Genomic DNA, 20,892 nt, shown 5'->3' on the forward strand with positions numbered 1-20,892 from the left:
TTTTGTTGGATTTCCTTTTGAGGAGTAACCAGGGTCAACTTTTTTTGCTTGCGCTAAGAACACAGGGAAGCCAGGTTTCAATTCTATGACTACTCCTTGTGATCTGGGGCATATCTTAACCCTATATGCCCTCAGATACAAACAACCTCCCTTTTACTAAGCCACAATAGAGGTTTCTAGCGCGGCTCGGAGTGCTAAATGCTCTGGCACTGCTCCAATGCTCGTACAATTCTATGAGCGTCAGAGCAGCATTGGAGCATTTATTTCTTTATTTATTCAGTTTACATGAATTTATTCAGGTACTCAAGCTTTCTGGGCCATGGTAGAAACCTCTACCGTGGCTTAGTAAAAGAGGGAGTTAGATTGTAAGCTTACTGGGACAGAAAAATACCTAAATCCCAAATGCCTTCACTCCTCTATTATTGTGGGGTGCTGAGAGCAAAGCCTAGATGTTGCTCTGGACTTCAATATCAGGCAGTAGTGACTTTGCCAGGGCACAGTGGCATAGATCACAATTAACTGAGAGCAAAGTGAATACGTATATGCACTTCTGCTTACCTAACACCCCTCCACCCAAGTTTAAAAGGCTTCAGTAATCATTATTCCTGTTAAAATCTCAACTGGAAATGAAACAATTCCATAAATAAAAATATGAAGAATCTTGGATTTGTAGAACTGCAATCATAAACTAGTTTCGTGGCATCTCTGCCCTCTATCTGTATGCTTCTCCATTCATCTTTATTGACCCCTTAGTGGGATTTGTATTTCTTACATTTCTCTATCCAGGTAATTCGAGATGAATGGCGGTTTTGAACATTTTTTTCAATAGTTTCCTTCTGGGTTTTAAAAAAAATTTATTTATTACATATAAAACAAGAGTCCTTCTTTTGAAATGAATCTTTTTTTGGTCTAATAGCCATGTGAATGTCTATGCACTTTTGGTCAATCTGTATGGCAACAGTGTATCATTAAGCTACCCTTCCATCTCATTATAAAACTGGTATCTTGACAACATTAAGAAAAGGAATGTATTTCCCCTTAAACTAGTCATTTTAACTAATAGAGTTTGGAAAAAGAATAGCACTGTTTCCTCTAAGTGGGAGTCTTCCAACTGCAATACTGCCATTGGGGGTGGTGTTTTAATATGTTTTCAAGTGAGAAGGAGTGGCAGGTTCTATGGATTCCTGCAAAGTTTGGGGGAAGTGATAGTGAAACAGCACCCTCTACTGGCAGGACTATAAGTGGAAGATTCCCGCCTAGCTTTGAGGGAACAGAGGAGAGTAACATTTTGATATCTGTAAAGGTATGAAACCACTTAGATCAAGAGGAGCATTAGGGCCAGTGGCTCTTCAGTCTTGGTCCAAGCGTATACTGACTGAGGAGAAGCAGCGTCCCATACTCTTGAACAATGGGGCAATGAAGCCATCTGTCATGGTCTTCCAAATAGTCTGTACAGAAGGCAAGACCATTAAGCAGGTCTTTACAAAAGGCATTAGAATCCTACAAGAGAGAAAATGTAACATTTTTAGCATTCACCCAGTGTGAAACCTATACCTTTCATCAGCTAATGATGGCATATGCTACCAAGATGCATTGTATCACTCAGGCTTCTGTTATTAAAATGAGCTTATCTACTGCTTTCCTTAACTCAAAGTTCAATCTAAGTCAGTTTACAAATAAACACACAAAAATTGCAATTACAACAGGATCTATAATTGAAACACTCATCTATTAAATACAATCATATTTTTTTTTTATTTTGGGGAGGTGAAAAAAGAATAGGGGGATATGAGAAAAAGACAGGATTGACATGTTGGGAGGATGGGGAAAAGCCAGTTAAGTGTTGAATACTGCACTTAACTAGCTATGTGTTAGCTGTCTCGGTAAACCTAGATATTCAACATTGGAGCCTGAAAATGGCCCGGTGTTAGAACACCCTTTGTTCTTTGTAAATCTCAATCAGTAGTTCTCAACTAATTCCTCAACACACTACCAACTTGTCAGGTTTTCAGTATATCTCCATAAATATAGAAATATAGAAACATGATGGCTGGTAAAGGCCAAATGGCCCATCCAGTCTGCCCATCCACAGTAACCATTATCTCTTCCTCTCTCTAAGAGATCCCACATGCCTATCCTACGCTTTCTTCAATTCACTGTCTCCACCACTTCTTTCGAGAGACTGTTCCATGCATCTACCATTCTTTCTGTAGAAAAGTATTTCCTTAGATTACTCCTGAGCCTATCACCTCTTAACTTTATCCTATGCCCTCTCATACCAGAGCTTCCTTACAAATGAAAGAAACTTTGACTCATACATATTTACGCCATGTAGGTATTTAAACATCTCTATATCTTCCCTCTCCTGCCTTTCCTCCAAAGTTTTTTTTCATATTATAGGAAAAATAGTTTACGAAAAAACTGGACTAAGTTTATAGCCCTTGAAGGAGAATACACCGTTTAACTTACAAGAGGTAGATTGAGTTCGATTCAGATATTACCAATTTAGTTTCCAAAGTAAATCATTGCATTTCTAAACTTCAAGCCTGGGCTCTTTCTGTCTGGATGAAGCTTAATATAACTAAAACTAAACTTCTGTGGTTAGGTCCAAAATTGGACCTTCTTCCTCCTACTGTAGCTTTGGAATCTGGGGCCTCTTTGCAGATTGAGTTCTCATCTAAGATATTGGGAATCCTTTTTGATTCCTCTCTCACCTTTAAGGACCAAATAAATTCCCTGGTTAAGAAATGCTTTTTTAGTTTACGAATGTTGAGGAAGGTTAGACATCTTTTTCATCATCCACATTTCTTTGTCTTGGTCCAATCATATTATCTCGACTAGATTACTGTAACGCTATCTATCTTGGCATCACAAAGATCTGTCTCCAAAGATTACAATTAATCCAGAATACTGCTGCGAAGCTGATCTTTGGAAAAAGTAAATTTGACCATGTGACCCCTTTGCTCCTGAGTCTTCATTGGCTCCCGGTTTATCTTAGAATTCAATTCAGTTTTTTTTCTGATTCTTCAATTGTATACATTATAAAGTTTGAAATGTCAATAAAGATTTTTAAAAAAAGAATTCAATTCAAATGTGTCTGCATCTCTTTCAAAATTTTATATGGCATATTTATTCCCCTCGTTCCCTTATTATGGAATGCTTACAGATTTTCCTTTGCAAGAGGCATCCAACAATTCAAACTCTCCCTTCCATCTAGAAAAGGAATTAAAGGAGTTTAAGGACTTCAGTCAATCTCTGGCTTTTAAACTTTCTCAACTATGGGATGTATTCCCCTTAATTCTGAGGAGCCCCAGTTCTTTCCAAACTTCTAAAAACTTTTCTTTTTGCCAAACATTTTGAAAACTAATCTCTTTGAAACTTTTGCTATTACTTTCTTTAGTTTTTATTTAATCATTGTAAACTTTCTTTAGTTTTTATCTAATTGTTGTAAACCGAGTCGAGCTTTCTTAGGTTGAGGACCCGGTATATAAAGTTAAGCTTTAGTTTAGTTTAGATTTGCATACAACAGAGGCAGTGCATATTCATGCATATTCACTGTAGATATCCTGAAACCAGACTAGCTGAGTGTGATCCAAGGATTGGATTGAGAACCACTGCCAGCTTGAGGATAAGCCATATTTTATCTTTTATCCAGCGATGAAATGTATTTAAATAGAGCACTCATGCCTTCATGGTTGATGGCTGCATAAATGCTTTTGAAAATTGACTTGGCTGTGCACAGGGAGAGAGGTAATTTCATTATTTTGGAAGAAGAGGCGTCATTCCTTGCAGCATGGTGACTATCCTTTATCACATCTATACACAGTGCCTTTATAGATGGATTCATGTAGATTTTGGGAATTTGGATCATATAGATTATTCTAGGAGTGTTGAGATTTCACTTGTACCCCAAGCAATGACTGCATAAGGAAAAAAAATAATTTCTGAGACAGCTCAAGGGTACATACAAAAAAATAAAATAAAATAATTTGTATCTACATGATGAATATCACGTCCTTCACCCTTCCAGTTGTGGTAATTATCAAAAGCCAATGAATTTTAACAAGCAGATCAATTATACAGTACATTGTTCTGTAACTTTTCATTTCATTTTATATTTCTTTATTTATAGGATTTCTTTGCCACCTTCTTGAAGAAATTCATCCAAGGCGATGTACAAAAAGAAGAAAATATATTTACAGCCCATCTGTTATTAAAATTATGGGCAAACTCCAATAAAACATACATCACTGTCAATACATATTCATATCACAATAACATCCAAAAATTCTATAATACGAGGGTGGTTTGAAAAGTTTCGTAAAAAAGCAAGTTAAACAATGTGGAGGGGCATAATCAAAAGAAACGTCTAAGTCCATTTTGCACCTAACCCCCTCTTTTACTAAGGTGCGCTAACTGATTAGCGTGTGCTACACGCTAACACGTCCATAGACTAACATGCACGTGTTAGCGTTTAGTACACGTTAAATCGATTAACGTGTGCTAATCGGTTAGCGCACCTTCGTAAAAGAGGGCCTAAGTCGCTAGTCGCCCAAAGTCAGCAGTGTCTAAAGTCCATTCCTGAAAAATACGTCCAAAATATTTCTTTTTTTTTGAAAATCATCTAAGTATATGTCCAGTTGTTTGGTTGGTCAGACCGCTAACTTGTCTATCTTTATACCCCATTCTCATCCCAAATTTTGTCCAAGTCAAAAACACCTAGAACAAGACCTTTTGGACGTGGGAGGGGGCCAGCAAAGTGATGGATTTGGACACCCAGACATGGCAACACAGTAGTGGGGAACCTTACAGGGCACTGCTGCGAACTTCACCAAAAGGGTGCCATATACATATCTCACCACAACTCCCTTATAGGTCATGGTGAGCCCCCACCCCCCAAAACTTACTAGATCCACCTGTCTACAATCCCAATAGCCTCAAACTACTTAAGCCACCTCTGTGCCACTCTACTAGGCTTTCCTATGCCAGGTGCTGATGTAAAGTTTTTATTACAAATTTTATGACGGTGTGTTTGTGTGTGTCAGTGATCACTGGGGGAGTGTGTGGGGGACTGTACTCTGTGTTTACAGTGGTTATCTGGTCACTTTGGATACCTTCTGGGCACTTAAACCTGGTTTTCAATTGCCTAAGTTGCTATGTACATGTTCCGTCTGGGCAGACTCATTAAACTTTTGGTTATACTTGCAGTACAACTAAGTCTAGGTCGGCCCATGTCCCGCCCTCACCACTCCTCCTAAAATGCTTCTTTTAGCTCTGGGCATACAGCAGCACTTGAAAATGCCTAAGTCATTTTAAGATACATCTAAAACCCAGTTTGATTATCGGCACTTGGGCGACTTGTCTTACTGATCATCCAAGTGCCAATTTAGGCCGGTTTTTAGCTGTATTTCCGTTTTGATTATGAGCCCCATAGTCTCTACCAGGGCTGTGGAGTCGGTAGATAAATGTTCCGACTCCGACTCCTCAGTTTTTTGTACTTCAGACTCCGACTCCAGGTACCCGAAATTTCCTCCGACTCCGACTCCTCTACTCCGACTCCACAGCACTGGTTAATTTTCAGATAGTTAAAATGGAATGTCAAGTTGAGAGAAATGAGCATTTTCGACACCACCTTCTTTTTGCTTTTAATCAAGGTTCTAAAGCCGCAGAAGCTGCTCGTAACATTTGTGCTGTGTATATAGTGGGTGCTATAGCTGAAAGAATCGTTCGTGATTGGTATGCCAAGTTCAAAAATGGAGTCGGTAGATAAATGTTCCGACTCCGACTCCTCAGTTTTTTGTACTTCTGACTCCAACTCTGACTCCAGGTACCCGAAATTTCCTCCGACTCCACAGCCCTGGTCTCTACAGAGGGCTATACACTTAGTCCAGCCAGTTTTCAGTTTTTTCGTAAACTATTTTTCCTACGATATGAAAAAAAACTGGAAACTGGCTGGACTAAGTGTATAGCCCTCAAAGGGCTTGCTTTTTTACGAAACTGTTCAAACCACCCTCGTACATTAAAATCAACTACTGCATGAAAGAAGCAGAACAGTACTCACTTTTCAGTAAAAGTCATATACAAGAGTGAAAAGCTTGTCCAAAAGCATCTCTTTCATAACAGTAGCAAGCTAGGCCTGCCAAGTCTGCTTAAAGGGATGGGCTCAGGGGAGGAACTATATTAAGGCTTCCCTATGCCTTTGCAGCAATTTCTCAATAGACATTTACCCTGGAATGCAGTGTGATAAATGCTTTGGCGGTAATTCTATAAATTAGTGCTTCATTTTAGGCATCACAAAGGGGCGCGCTCAGTGCAAACTCTATAACACCTTAAGAGTTGACAAGTCGATGAAGCCGTACGCGAATGTGCGGTGACGGTGAAAAGGGCAAACAGAATGCTTGGAATGATTAAGAAGGGGATCACGAACAGATCGGAGAAGGTTAAAATCATGCCGCTGTACATGCCATGGTACGCCCCCACCTGGAATACTGCATCCAGCACTGGTCACCGTACATGAAGAAAGACACGGTACTACTCGAAAGGGTCCAGAGAAGATCGACTAAAATGGTTAAGGGGCTGGAGGAGTTGCCGTACAGTGAGAGATTAGAGAAACTGGGCCCCTTCTCTCTTGAAAAGAGCAGACTGAGAGGGGACATGATCAAAATGTTCAAGATAATGAAGGGAATAGACTTAGTAGATAAAGACAGGTTGTTCACCTTCTCCAAGGTAAGGAGAACGAGAGGGCACTCTCTAAAGTTAAAAGGGGATAGATTCCATACAAACTTAAGTAAGTTCTTCTTCACCCAGAGAGTGGTAGAAAACTGGAAAGCTCTTCTGGAGGTTGTTATAGGGGAAAACACCCTCCAGGGATTCAAGACAAAGTTAGACAACTTCCTGCTGAACCAGAACGTATGCAGGTAAGGCTTGACTCAGTTAGGGCACTGGTCTTTGACCTAAGGGCCTCCGCGGGAGCGGACTGCTGAGAACGATGGACCACTGGTCTGATCCAGCAGCGGCAATTCTTATGTTGTTATTACAGAATATTAGTACAAAGCCACATTGGTATGCTGCAGCTCAATGGCTGGCATAAGTGGGCGTACCTAACTATACCATGCAATGTATGCAACTGATAGTTTTCTATGAGTTGCATGCATCATTTGCAACACACTCATAATCTGCCCACTAGCATGCTAAAGGCCAGATTCAGTAAATGGCACCCAAAGGGCTAGATTCACTAACCTTCGATCTGTGTCCGATCTGTGGGCGATTGGAGGCAGGCCGACAAATTTACTAAAGGCTAGCATGCAAATGGGGACGAACAGAGGAACGCTCCCCACCAATCACACGGATCACTAGTGAGTGATCCTGAAGCATGCGCAGACCATCTTCTTTCCCTGTAGATGGTCTGCACATGCGTTTGCTGTTCCTGTCGCATTTAAATGAAGTTTTGTGCCTTCCATAAGTAAAGCAATCTCCTGGAAATTCGACCAGCATTGGGAATCCTGAATCCAAGAGAGCAGGTTTCTCTGCTAGGTATTGCCCCCAAATTAATAAAGGACTACAAATAAATTGGATTCGAGCACCCAAACTCTGCGATTAACATCTAACAGCTACCCAAGACTGCCGTGTTACATCTGCAAAGCGCGAACTAGCAAGTGGTGCCACTACGGCACAGAAACGAGAAGCAACGAGCCTGGCTTTTTTTCATGCAAACGTATTCCAAGCATTCTCAAGATCTGTATAGTTGAGCTCCAGGAAAGGCACAAACACCCTGCGTTACGCTGAGCAGGATAACCCAGGGAAGCAGACCAGAAGGGTTAGTGATAATGAAAGCCTTAGAGAAGTGGGCGGGGTGATGCAAATATCAGCACGTTGTCTGACTTGCAGAGAAACAGAAGGAATAAGGAAATGTTTGGAAAAAAATACTAAAAAATGGAAACGTCAAGACCGAAATGGAAGTCCGTGCAGCCCCAACTCTCCTGCTCTCTGCCACCCTTCCCCGCAGTGCAGCCCCGGGGAAGGGTGACAGTGCGGGGAAGGGTGGAAGAGAGCAGGAGAGTGGCAGTGCGGGGGAAGGGTGACAGTGCAGGAGGGTGGCAGTGTGGGGAAGGGTCTCAGAGAGCAGGAGAGTCGGGGGCGGCAAGAGCAGGGCTCTTGAAGGGCTAGAAGTGCGGTGATGTATCCCTAGCAGAGCGTCCGAGAGCAGGGGCCTTTTTGATGGGTTTTCAGGGCGAGGACAGTCGGAAAGGACGTGAGCGACTGGTCCCCAGCAGTCGCTTCTTCTGTTGATCAGCCACTCCAGTCGGTGTCCCAGATTTGTTTAGTGGATCGCGTCCCTGCCTACTTTGCATGCAGTTCCCCCTCATTTGCATGCACGGATCGGAATCGGATCGGCAGAGGTTAGTGAATCGGGTTGAACGAAAATCAGGTCGCAAGCCGGTCGGTACACAATCGGTTTGCCTAGTGAACCTAGCCCCAAATTAGGTGGTTATGATCCACGCTAAGACAGTATTTTGTAAAAGGTGCTCTGTGCAATCCACCCTTTACAGAATAATAGCTTGGTATGCTCTCACACCTAAATTTAGGAGCACTTAACGCTTGCCAAAAGTTGGTGTAAATGCTGGGGCACAACTGTTGGCAGATATGCACATTTAATTTATTCAGTTTTCTATATCGTTCTTCCAAGGGAGCTCATACGGTTTACATGAATTTATTCAGGTACTCAAGCATTTGTCCCTGTCTGTCCCAATAGGCTCATAATCTATTTAATTTTATTGGGGCAATGGGGGGGTTAAGTGATTTGCCCAGGGTCCCAAGGAGCAGCGTGGGCTTGAATACACAACCCCAGGGTGCTGAGACAGTAGCTTTAACATCATGCTTAACTTCTGCTCTTGCCCCTCCCATTGACATATTCCCTTATGAAATTTAGGCATACATGTTATAGAATAGGGAGTAGGGATGATCCATGTGTAATTCCTAATTGCTGCCAACTAAGTGCTTAACACTAATTAACACCTAATTGATTCATTACTTTACATACAGGACTTGAAACTGCACCCAAATTTGGGCGACATATATAGGATTTAAGGTGCACTGTTTATAGAGTAGGGTGTCTAGTATTTATGTGCATAACTGCAAATTACTGGCACCAGTCTGACACTTAAGCATTACTATTCTATAACACCTAAACATAAATTATAGAATTGCCTTTCACAGTTTTGAAATGAATGTTATTAACAGCTAAGCTTAGCTTAATCATACGCGTGTCATTCACATACGGAGAAGGTGATGTTACTTGTCCAACATCTTCCTCACCCACCCCCACCCCGACATCTTCCTCACCCACCCCCACCCCTGCCCAAAAAAGAGGAGCAATTTCCACTCATTCTCTTCCTCCCATCCACCAAACCTTTCCTTGCTCCTCTAAACCAAGATTAGTTTCCCCTCCTCCACCCAAGACTTACCTTAGGGTCACTGGTAGGTGGAACCCTAGTGGTATAGTCAGGGCACAACTGATAAGCAGTTGCTCCTACTCATGCTGTTTCCACCATCAAAATGGCTGCCGCGACCTTCAGTAGCACTCTAGGAAGGTTGTGGCACTGCCATTTTGAGATTGGAGCCGGCTTGGACAGGACCAGTCTCCAGTCTATTTTTGAGTGATAACCAATGGCTCCATCTACAAAAACTTGCAGCTTTGTACATTTGACAGCCCTAGGTCAGGATGTGTCAAATTTCAGTAGTATATTAGAAAAGGATCGGTCGCTAGTGCTGTTTAGCACTGTTTTCATCGGGACAGGCAGTCCCGCAGCAGCCCGACCCAGCCAGCTGAGAGGGTCCTCCGGGGAGCCTTTGAAAACCGGAGCAGCCGCCGAGGGAGCCTGTCGCTAGTGCTGTTTAGCACTGTTTTCATCGGGACAGGCAGTCCCGCAGCAGCCCGACCCAGCCAGCTGAGAGGGTCCTCCGGGGAGCCTTTGAAAACCGGAGCAGCCGCCGAGGGAGCCTGTCGCTAGTGCTGTTTAGCACTGTTTTCATCGGGACAGGCAGTCCCGCAGCAGCCCGACCCAGCCAGCTGAGAGGGTCCTCCGGGGAGCCTTTGAAAACCGGAGCAGCCGCCGAGGGAGCCTGTCGCTAGTGCTGTTTAGCACTGTTTTCATCGGGACAGGCAGTCCCGCAGCAGCCCGACCCAGCCAGCTGAGAGGGTCCTCCGGGGAGCCTTTGAAAACCGGAGCAGCCGCCGAGGGAGCCTGTCGCTAGTGCTGTTTAGCACTGTTTTCATCGGGACAGGCAGTCCCGCAGCAGCCCGACCCAGCCAGCTGAGAGGGTCCTCCGGGGAGCCTTTGAAAACCGGAGCAGCCGCCGAGGGAGCCTGTCGCTAGTGCTGTTTAGCACTGTTTTCATCGGGACAGGCAGTCCCGCAGCAGCCCGACCCAGCCAGCTGAGAGGGTCCTCCGGGGAGCCTTTGAAAACCGGAGCAGCCGCCGAGGGAGCCTGTCGCTAGTGCTGTTTAGCACTGTTTTCATCGGGACAGGCAGTCCCGCAGCAGCCCGACCCAGCCAGCTGAGAGGGTCCTCCGGGGAGCCTTTGAAAACCGGAGCAGCCGCCGAGGGAGCCTGTCGCTAGTGCTGTTTAGCACTGTTTTCATCGGGACAGGCAGTCCCGCAGCAGCCCGACCCAGCCAGCTGAGAGGGTCCTCCGGGGAGCCTTTGAAAACCGGAGCAGCCGCCGAGGGAGCCTGTCGCTAGTGCTGTTTAGCACTGTTTTCATCGGGACAGGCAGTCCCGCAGCAGCCCGACCCAGCCAGCTGAGAGGGTCCTCCGGGGAGCCTTTGAAAACCGGAGCAGCCGCCGAGGGAGCCTGTCGCTAGTGCTGTTTAGCACTGTTTTCATCGGGACAGGCAGTCCCGCAGCAGCCCGACCCAGCCAGCTGAGAGGGTCCTCCGGGGAGCCTTTGAAAACCGGAGCAGCCGCGGTACGCGGCCCGCGGTCGCGAGCCTCGGGTCGCGAGCCGAAGGGGCGTGGCTAAAGGGGCTAGCCCCTTTTGAGCCCCTTCGGAGCCTAAGAGGAGCAGGGAGCAGGACTACCATTTCTTCAGCATGGGTAAGAGGAAAGCTAAGGCAATACCATCTGCTGCAACAACAGGCCCGATGGATCGCCATCTTGTGGTTCCCATCTTGCCTCCTGTTGAGGAACAGGTAACTTTTAATATTCAAGCTGTCTCCTTATCCTCTGGGGAACCAACACCACCTCCTCAACCATCATATTCCTTACGGTTAGAAGAATCTCCTTCCCCTTTTAAGGAAGGAATAATTTCTTCTTCCCTTCAATCATTGTCAGTATCTGGTCTGGAGGTTTCAGGACAGTCCCTGGGGCAAGCTAAAGAACTAACCCCAGTGCAGATGAGTACTGGGCAAAGCTCAGATGCTCTCCCCAGGGATAAAGTGATCACTCTAAATGATGTTTGGCTTAGTATTAACAGAATAGAGTCATCTTTACAAAAAACCGTTTTGAACTTATGTCAATTCTCATCTGATGTAACTGTGAAAATTAAAGAACAAAATAATAAAATTGGAGAAACAGCTGTAAAGGTTGAAAAGTTAGATCAGGCAGTAGGTAATTTACAAGCTAGTGCTGTTTCTAATATAAAGGATAGTATGATGTTACATGCTAAGTTAGAAAAAATGGAAAATGCTATTAGAGTTAAAAACCTTCGTTTGTTAAATTTTCCTACCACACATTACCTTTCTGCAATGGAACTTTTGAAAATGTATTTGAGGGAGATATTACATTATAACAAAGTGGAGACCTTTGAGGTCGATAATTTATATTACATTTCAAGAGATTCCAAAGAAAAGGTAGAGGAAGGTGGAATGGATAGAATAGTATCACCAGAGAGTTTGAATGTATCACAGTTTTTGGAGTCCTCTAAAGACATAATTGAGAAACGAGCAACTCTTCTCGTGACCTTCAAGACAGAACTTGAGAAACAAGATATTTTGAAATTATACTTCCTGAAAAAGCAAGAGATGTTTTGTGGTCAACGGGTGATAATTTTTCCAGATGTCTCTAGACAAACCCAGTTTAAGAGGAAACAGTTCCTTCAGCTAAAGCCTAAGGTTTTGGCAGTCGGAGCTACTTTCTTCTTAAAATTTCCATGTAAATGCCTGATATCATATGGAAATGATAAATATGTGTTTTTTGATCCAGCCCAGGTGGAAGATTTTATCAAAGAGAAACCTTTGTTGAAAGTTTAATTCCTTATTTTGGTTCACTTTTGGAGGATGATGTATAATATATATAATAGCCATTTGCCTGTTCCTAGATAGTAGATAGAAAGATTTGCTTTGATGTTTTATTTGTACTGGCGATCAGCTTTAATGTGGACTAGGATACGGTTGAATTAGTTTTCTTATATATTATGTTAATTCCCATCTGGGAATTTACATTTTGTATTTTGTATTTTTTGTGTTCATTCATGTATGTTTGTTACAAAGATATTGTAATGAATAATCCAATAAATAAAGAATTCAAAAAAAAAAAAAAAGAAAAGGATCTGCTCATGTACAGCCTTTTCTAAAATACATATGGGAATGCACTGGTTACTTATGGTAGGAGCAACCATTTTACAGTTATTAATATCTAAAACATCAATAGAAGCAACTTGGGAACATACATGTCTAAGTGTTGCCACTTCCATATGTGAGTTGCTATTGGAGAACCTGGATGTGTAAGGGCCAACATGTAGACATGTACATGTGCTATTTTGTTAAGCTACATGTCTAAAAGCTCCCACTTACACACAAAGCCTACAATTTTTTGGAACAATGGGTGGGGGAGGGGGGTAATACTGTTGGATTAAGGGAGTGACCTCCTCTAATATCTTCTAGGAGAAGATAGGAACATCTGTACCCAGGAAGATCTATAAATCCCAAAGTTGATCAAAGTGACCACAGACGTACATTCCCCTTCTGAAATGGGGAATTACTCCCGAATTCTAAATACAGTGCCCAGATTTGCATACCCTCCTGAGATGTGTGTACAAATTAATTGAATAATTATCTCCGAACCATCAATAATTGGATGCTAACAAGCAATTTTTAAGTTAATTTGCACCCGCTAACAATTTACATGCCCATTTGGCTTTCTTTAAGGCAGTGTGCATACCTCCCATAGTGCATATCTCAAAAAGAGGGTGTGGCCATGGGAGGGGCATGGACATATCAAGAGTATTCCAAAAAATTGTGCATGTGGTTAGAGAATACTGGGATAGTGCACCTAACTAGGGTGCTGGCATTTACACCAGGTTTCAGCAAAGCCTAAAGGTAGGGCATACCACTTTAGCTGAATCACAGATTGAAGCAGTTTACAGACTAGGCAACACAAAGTGAAAGGAACTACATCATGATGATAGAAAAGGGAAGCATTCATACATTATGGAAGGAGAAAATAAAAATACAATTAAGACTTAACACCAATCTTTTCCGAGTGCCATTTTTGAGCACTATTTTATAGAATCCTGCCCTACGTGTGTTATGTTTTGGTCCTCCCCTTACTCCACTCCCCCTTTGCCACATACATGTATCGCAGATTTACATATGTAAACACTGGCCTTCTACAATTAAGTTTTCTCAACATTTATTTGATATACAACTGGTAAATGCTAGTATGTACATAAGAACATAAGAAGTTGCCTCCGCTGGGTCAGACCAGGGGTCCATCGCACCCAGCAGTCCGCTCCCGCGACGGCCCATCAGGTCCATGACCTGTAAGTGATCCTTTGTCTAAGACCCTTTAATCCCCATGTTTCTTCTGTCTATACCCTTCATGATCCTATCTCTACCTCTATCTATATCCCTCAATCCCCGTATCCTTCAGAAACTTGTCCAATTCCTCTTTGAATCCCTTTAATGTACTCTGTCCTATCACATCCTCCGGAAGCACATTCCAGGTGTCCATCACCCTCTCAGTGAAGAAAAATTTCCTAGCATTGGTTCTAAACCTGTCTCCTTTCAGTTTCTCTGAGTGCCCCCTCGTTCTTTTAGTTCCCAATAGGATGAAGAATCTGTCCCTTTCCACCTTCTCTATGCCTTTCATGATCTTGTATGTCTCTATCATGTCTCCTCTGAGTCTTCGCTTTTCTAGGGTGAAGAGCTCCAGCCTTTCTAGCTTCTCTGCATATGAAAAGTTTTCTATACCTTTTATCATTTTTGTCGCTCTTCTCTGAACCTTCTCAAGTATCTCCATGTCCTTCTTTAGGTACGGCGACCAATATTGGACACAGTACTCCAGTTGTGGTCGTACCATCGCGCAGTACAGTGGCATGATGACTTCCTTCGTTCTGGTTGTAATACCCTTCTTAATAATACCCAACATTCTGTTTGCCTTCTTCGAGGCTGCTGCACATTGTGCCGTTGATTTCATTGTTGTGTCCACCAGTACACCCAAGTCTCTTTCAAGGTTACTTCCCTCTTATACTAATCCCCCATTTGGTAGCTGAACATCGGGTTCTTTTTCCCTATATGCATGACCTTGCATTTCCCTACATTGAAGTTCATCTGCCATTTATTCGCCCACTCCTCCAGTTTGTTTAGGTCCCTTTGTAGGTCCTCACACTCTTCTGCAGTTCTAACCCTGCTACAGAGTTTAGTGTCATCCGCAAATTTTATAACTTCACACTTCGTCCCCGTTTCCAGGTCATTAATAAATACATTGTACAGCAGCGGTCTGAGTACCGACCCCTGCAGAACTCCGCTTGTGACCCTCCTCCATCCCAAGTAGTGACCCTTCACTCAAACCCTCTACCTTCTGCCTGCCAACCAGTGTTTGACCCATCTGTGTACGTCCCCTTCCACCCCATGGTTCCACAGCTTCCTAAGTAGTCGCTCATGGGGTACCTTGTCAAAGGCCTTTTGGAAGTCGAGGTAAATGATGTCTACGGGTTCCCCTTTGTCCAACTGGCTGTTTACCCCCTCAAAGAAGTGCAGTAAGTTTGTTTGGCACGAACTTCCCTTGCAGAAGCCATGTTGGCTCACTTTCATCAGCCCGTTTTTTTCGATGTGCTCACAGATGTTGTCCTTTATCAGTGCTTCTACCATCTTGCCCGGAACCGATGTCAATCTTACCAGCCTGTAGTTTCCCGGGTCTCCTCTCGACCCCTTTTTAAAGATAGGTGTAACATTTGCTATCTTCCAGTCCTCCGGGATCTCGCCAGTTTTCAAGGATAGGTTGCAAACTCGTTGGAGTATTCCCGCTATCTCATTTCTTAGTTCTTTTAGTACCCTAGGGTGGATTCCGTCCGGGCCTGGTGATTTGTCGCTTTTCAATCTATCTATCTGTGTAAAACGTAAATATGGCTTCTAAAATAAGGCCTAAAGGTGGCATACAATAGCTCAGATAGTGATAGCTCAACCCAACAAATCTTTATGTGGTCAAACATCTCTCATTTTAGTGTGCATATGCTTTGATAAATTGTAATTCTGGAAAGTAGCCTATAAATATATACACAAACACACACATACAAGGGTTCTTCAAAAAGTTTACGTACTTTCTTATTTTCACAGGAAATGGTTGGGGTGGGAGAAGTGGTAAGAGGGCGTGTCGTAGAATGTCATGTGACTAGTCAGGCAAGCCGGATCACTTTGCCAATAGTGATATAATTTGCTTTGAGATATTTAATAAATAGTGTTTAAAAAACTAAAAGTGCAGAAACATTTTGAAGATCTCTCTCATGTATATCTGTACACTTCCCCCTCCCTATTCGCGGTTTTGATGTTCGCGGTTTCGATTATCCACAATTATTTTTTTAGGGTGAAAACCAAACCTGCGTTTCAGACCTTCCCTGCATCCCTCCCGCCTTCCTCCCAGCATCCCGGCCTTACCTGGTGGTCTAGCGGGCTTTTGGGGCAGGAACAATCTTCCTATGCTCCTGCCCCGTGCAGATCACCAATAGGAAATGGCTGCTGTGAGCTCCCGTCGAGAGACTACGGGACCTCACGGCAGCCATTTCCTATTAACGATCTGCACGGGGCAGGAGCTTAGGGAGATTGCTCCTGCCCCGAAAGCCCGCTAGACCACCAGGTAAGGCCGTCACAGGCTGCCAAGCCCAGAGAGGAACGATCTTCACTCTGCTAGGCCCGACACTGAAGCGGGGAAAGAGGAGAAGCACCTGCACTGGTCCCTGCAAACATGTAGGGAAGGAGGCGATCGGAGGCCACCGGGTAAGGTCTGGGGGTGGATCAGAACCGGCACAAAGTTATTCACGATTTTTCACACTTCACGGTCCGGCTCTGCCCCTAAACCCTGCGAATACCGAGGGAGAAGTGTAGATAGATAAAAAAACAAAAACACACATCTGATGGATTCAAAAGTTTAAGTACCATAATTTCATTCTGGCATTAAAAAAAACATCAAACAAAAGTTAGTTTCCTCTTATGTGTACATAGTGGCATAGTAATGGGGGATGCGGGGAGGGGCGGTCCGCCCCGGGCATGGCCCTCCCTCCTCTCCTTAACGCGTGCGTGCCCCTTGCCTTCCCCTGTACCTTTTTAACCTCCCCGGCATGAGGTTGTTGCCCGTGTCGCATTGGCGCTCTCTCTGAGGTCACTTCTGGGACCCGCGCTTAGGAAGTGGCATCACAGGGGGGAGCAGACACTGACGTGGGCATGCTGCTCACGCTGGAGAAGTTAAAAAAGGTATGGGGAAAGGGAAGATGGGGGGCGTGTGGGGCTGGGGGCCACTCACCCTTACCACTGGGTGTACAGTATAACTTTTGTATTGCATTCTCAGTTCGGCTTCAGAAGGCGAAGGCTGTGCAATCAATCCACTCACCAGATATGCAGACAGCTGAGCACTGCAAACACAAGCCCAGCCAGGAAGGCCAGGGGAATGGCAAGCAGCAAAGTGAGGAGCTTGTAGAGCAGGTATTTACTGAGTTCAAACAAGGCATGGCCGCAGATCCACACTTTATCAAAACTGTGTGTGCTGTCAGGCTCCGCTATCACATCCTCAAAAGCCACCTGCAATGAAGAAGGAAAGGAAACCAAAATCGAGCTTGAAAGTGTGTGAGAAAAAAGCAGATGATGACAAGATGTACAGAAATGCGCAGAATGCATCTTGCCAACAGCTGCACTCTAGGCAGAAAGTCGTCTACAGTATTTCGGTTTTGACTGACTGCAACCTCCCCTTAATTTATGGCTAGGCACCGTGAAAATACTTTGCTGGGTATATCAACCACTTGCTTTAATAGTAGATGCAAAAGCGCAGATTGTAAAAGCAATCGACGTGCAGAAAACAGGCACTGCCCCCCTCCCCCGCTCACCTTCAAATGCGAATTCAGCTCGTTGGGGTCTCGGTCTTCAGCCTGATCGAAACTCTTCTCCTTCTCAGACAGCCCGGGAGCCGAGGGGCTGAAGTCGTCTTCGTCCATGAAGATCCGCGCTTCGGCTTTCTTTTCCAGCCCCATGTTGCGCCTGTCCTCGCTCCTGCCTCCCCGGGAGTGCGCGCGGCGGCTCCCTCCCGTTCTCCCCCTCCGAAGCTCCGCTGGTGCGCCTATGCCCTGAGCCACGCCCAGAGCCGAACGCGAGCTCGCGGGGGTCCTACTGCGCCGTCTCACCTCGTGCCCTTTCAGGCCGCGCGCGCGCAAAGGCAGAGCTCAGTTCGATGGGTGCTTGAACAAGTTCTTTGTGTTTAGGGAGAGAGCCTTTTTCATTGGGTATAGCTTTGCATCCTCAATAATTCGGATAAACTGGCTCCCATGGTCCCAATCAAGGGAGACAGAGGAGCCATAGGAGGCAGCTCTTTGGTGCCACTGTGTGCTAAGCAACCCCAGTATTGGGCAAGCTGCTTCACTCTTTGGTCCTTTTGCCAGCAGTGTACCTAGCTTATGTGACGTACTGGGGCCGATTATTTTAACACCTCCCCTCCTCTCTCTCGCAGTGGTTAAAGCTACAGCCTCAGCACCCTGAGGTTATGGGTTCAAACCCACGCTGCTCCTTGTGACCCTGGGCAAGTCACTTAATCCTCCCATTGCCCCAGGTACGATAGATAGATTGTGAGAGGGAAAACTGCTTGGGCAGGGCCGCCATCAGAAATTTCTGGGCCCCTTACTGAGCAATCCTATTGGGCCCCCCACGCACCCCTTCCCCCCCTCCCATCTTCCCCATGTTCTTTCAGCGTTCTTCTCCACCCCTTTGTCTTCCCCATGTCCTTTCAGCGTCCTTCTCCACCCCTTTGTCTTCCCCAGTGCTTTCAGCGGCCTTCTCCCCCCTCAGTTTTACCCATTTCCCTTAAGCGTCTTTTCTTCTCCACTCCACCTTTCCTTCCTTTCTCCCTCCCTGCCCCTTACCTTTGTGGCGCTTCCCCACCCGACCGAAAACAGAACAGGCCCCGAACAAACCTCCCTGCCCTGTAGCAGCAAATCTAAATTACCTTCTTACAGCAGTTGGAGTATTGAAGCTGCTGTAAGAAGGTAATTTAGATTCACTGCTACAGGGCAGGGAGGTTTGTTGGCCGGGCCTGTTGTCGGTCGGTCGGGGGAAGCCCACAAGGCTAAGGGGACCTGACTGGCTGTGCACACTCCCCCCCCCCCCCATGGCTGCACCTGGGGCGGATCGCCCCCCCCCCCCCCCTTTTCGGTACACGACTGCATTTTCCCTACCTGTCCTGCTGCAAGCAGCCGACCGGAAGTCTTCCCGATGTCAGCGCTGACGTTGGAGGATGGGAGGGCTTTGCTTAAGCCCTCCCTCCAACGTCAGCGCTGACATCGGGAAGACTTCCGGTCGGCTGTGTGCTGCGGCAGGGCAGGTAAGGAGAAGGAGAGGAGACTATGCTTGCGACCCTGGGGGAGCCCGGGCCCCCTGTCAGCTCCGGGCCCCTGAATGCAGGACTAGTAATACTGCCCTGATGGCGGCCCTGTGCTTGGGAACCTGAATAAATGCATGTAAACCGTTCTGAGCTTTCCTGGTAGAACTGAATAAATAAAAAAATAAATAAAAGGAAAGGAAAGGGGGAAGTTGCTAAATGGTATCGAACAATACAGTCAAGTATACAGACTGGTACACCTAGTATTCAGGATATCTGGGGTAAAGAAACTGGAACATAATTAGATAAAGAACAATGGCATATTATATAGTTACACACCTTTAAGCTTCTGAGATTACTCAATCCTGTTACTTTTTAGTACATAGGGCATTCTGGACACCATATAAGCTCTCTAAGCTATCCTCCGAGAATCATAACCGATGCTGGTCCTGCAACTTGGATGATGGGACCTTGACCACATGATATATTACTGTCCCATCATAACCAAATATTGGTCCCAAATCTGGGACTTTATATCCCAAATCTTACCGATACAGGAACCTATATCCTTAGCTAATATCCTTTTAAGTGAATTTGCAATGACATCTATTTTGACTACAAATCAACTATCCCTCTTTCAGTCTCTAGTTATGATTACTATCAAAACTATTTTAAACGATTGGAAACACCCTGACAAGCTGTCCTTCGCAGCATGGTGGAATCTTGTTTGTACTATACTACAATATGAAGGCATCACAGCCAAAAAGATGCATAGATATCATAAATTTATACTGATATGAGAGCCCTTAATAGCTCATTGCAAATCACAACTGTCTTGTCCTTTATCTCAATTATTCCCTGAAGATTGACTTTGCTCTTCATGCTATATTTCATATCTTTTTTTTCTTTTTTTTTTTTTATTTTTTATTTATAATTATACAATCTTATTTTACAAGAATTAATTCTTGTACATTGAATACAGGAAAGAAAATCTTAACGCAATAATACTTTTGCCACAATCATCATAATGATGATAATAAACCCCTTCTTAGACCACAATAAACAGGAGTTGACCAAAACTAAAATTAGAGAGAAATTTAAAGGAATAATACAAAAAAGAAAGGCATAATGTATCTAGCGCCCAATTATTATTATCCCTTAATCCTTAATCCTTGATGATCTGCTTAACATCTAGAAATTCCTTCAGATGGTTAGGAGAGAAAAAAACATATTTAACACCTAAGTACCTAACCAGGCATTTGCAGGGATACACCAATAAAAATGTTGCTCCAATATTTATAGTCTGTTGTCGCATTGCAAGGAAATCTTTCCTCCGTTCTTGTGTAGTCTTAGCTACGTCAGGATATATCCATATTTTCCGTCCCCCAAATAATTTTTGGGAATTTTTGAAAAACAATTTCATAATCATATTCACATCCTGTTCAAAGACAAATGATACTAATAATGTTGCTCTATCCATTTCAGATGTTATCGTTTGTTCCAATAAAGCCGTCACATTTGCAAAATCTATCACATTTGTCTCTCCTTCTCTTACTTTCCCAATCTCATTTCCATCTTCATTTACCTTTCCTTTTCCATTTCCATCAGGCATCTTTTTATTTGGTAAATAATAAATTTTATTAATTGGAGGAATACAATTTGAAGAAATTTCCAAATTCTCAATGAGGTATCTTTTCAGCAAATCAATAGGTAACATTCCTGAAATTTGAGGAAAATTTAGAAAGCGGAGGTTCAAACGCCTGTTAAAGTTTTCAAATTGTTCTAGTTTCTTATGAATGATAGAGCTATCTTTAATTGAAGCCAATTTGAATTGTTGCAATTGTTGTATGTCCCCCTGCATTTGCTTGGCTTGGCCTGTAAACTCCATTTTCATAGATTCAACTGACCCAGTCAAAATTTCCAGTTTTTCATTTAATTTTGTTACCTCATCAGTTGATTTTTCAATTTTCCCTTCCATCCTCTGCAACAATTGCCAGATGCTGTTCAAAGAAACCTCCGTTTGAGAGAGGGAAAAATCCCCTCTTTCTGCTGTTGATTCCATCTGCCGTCCCGCCGACAACGCTGAGCCCTCGCCGGG

General features: G+C 44.1%; 1 protein-coding gene across 1 annotated transcript; it reads right to left on the reverse strand.

Moving 5' to 3' along the window:
- Positions 1–268: 268 nt before the first annotated feature.
- On the reverse strand, positions 269–17,578 carry CAV2 (caveolin 2). Its single transcript, XM_033959176.1, has 3 exons — positions 17,314–17,578; positions 16,824–17,011; positions 269–1,500 (listed from the first exon to the last, which is right to left on the reverse strand). The coding sequence occupies exons 1-3, from the start codon at positions 17,455–17,457 to the stop codon at positions 1,350–1,352; spliced, it is 483 nt and encodes a 160-aa protein (XP_033815067.1). The 5' UTR covers positions 17,458–17,578; the 3' UTR covers positions 269–1,349.
- Positions 17,579–20,892: the final 3,314 nt, after the last annotated feature.

Source organism: Geotrypetes seraphini, chromosome 9 (assembly GCF_902459505.1).
Source record: "Geotrypetes seraphini chromosome 9, aGeoSer1.1, whole genome shotgun sequence".
In the NCBI taxonomy this organism is placed as follows: domain Eukaryota; kingdom Metazoa; phylum Chordata; class Amphibia; order Gymnophiona; family Dermophiidae; genus Geotrypetes; species Geotrypetes seraphini.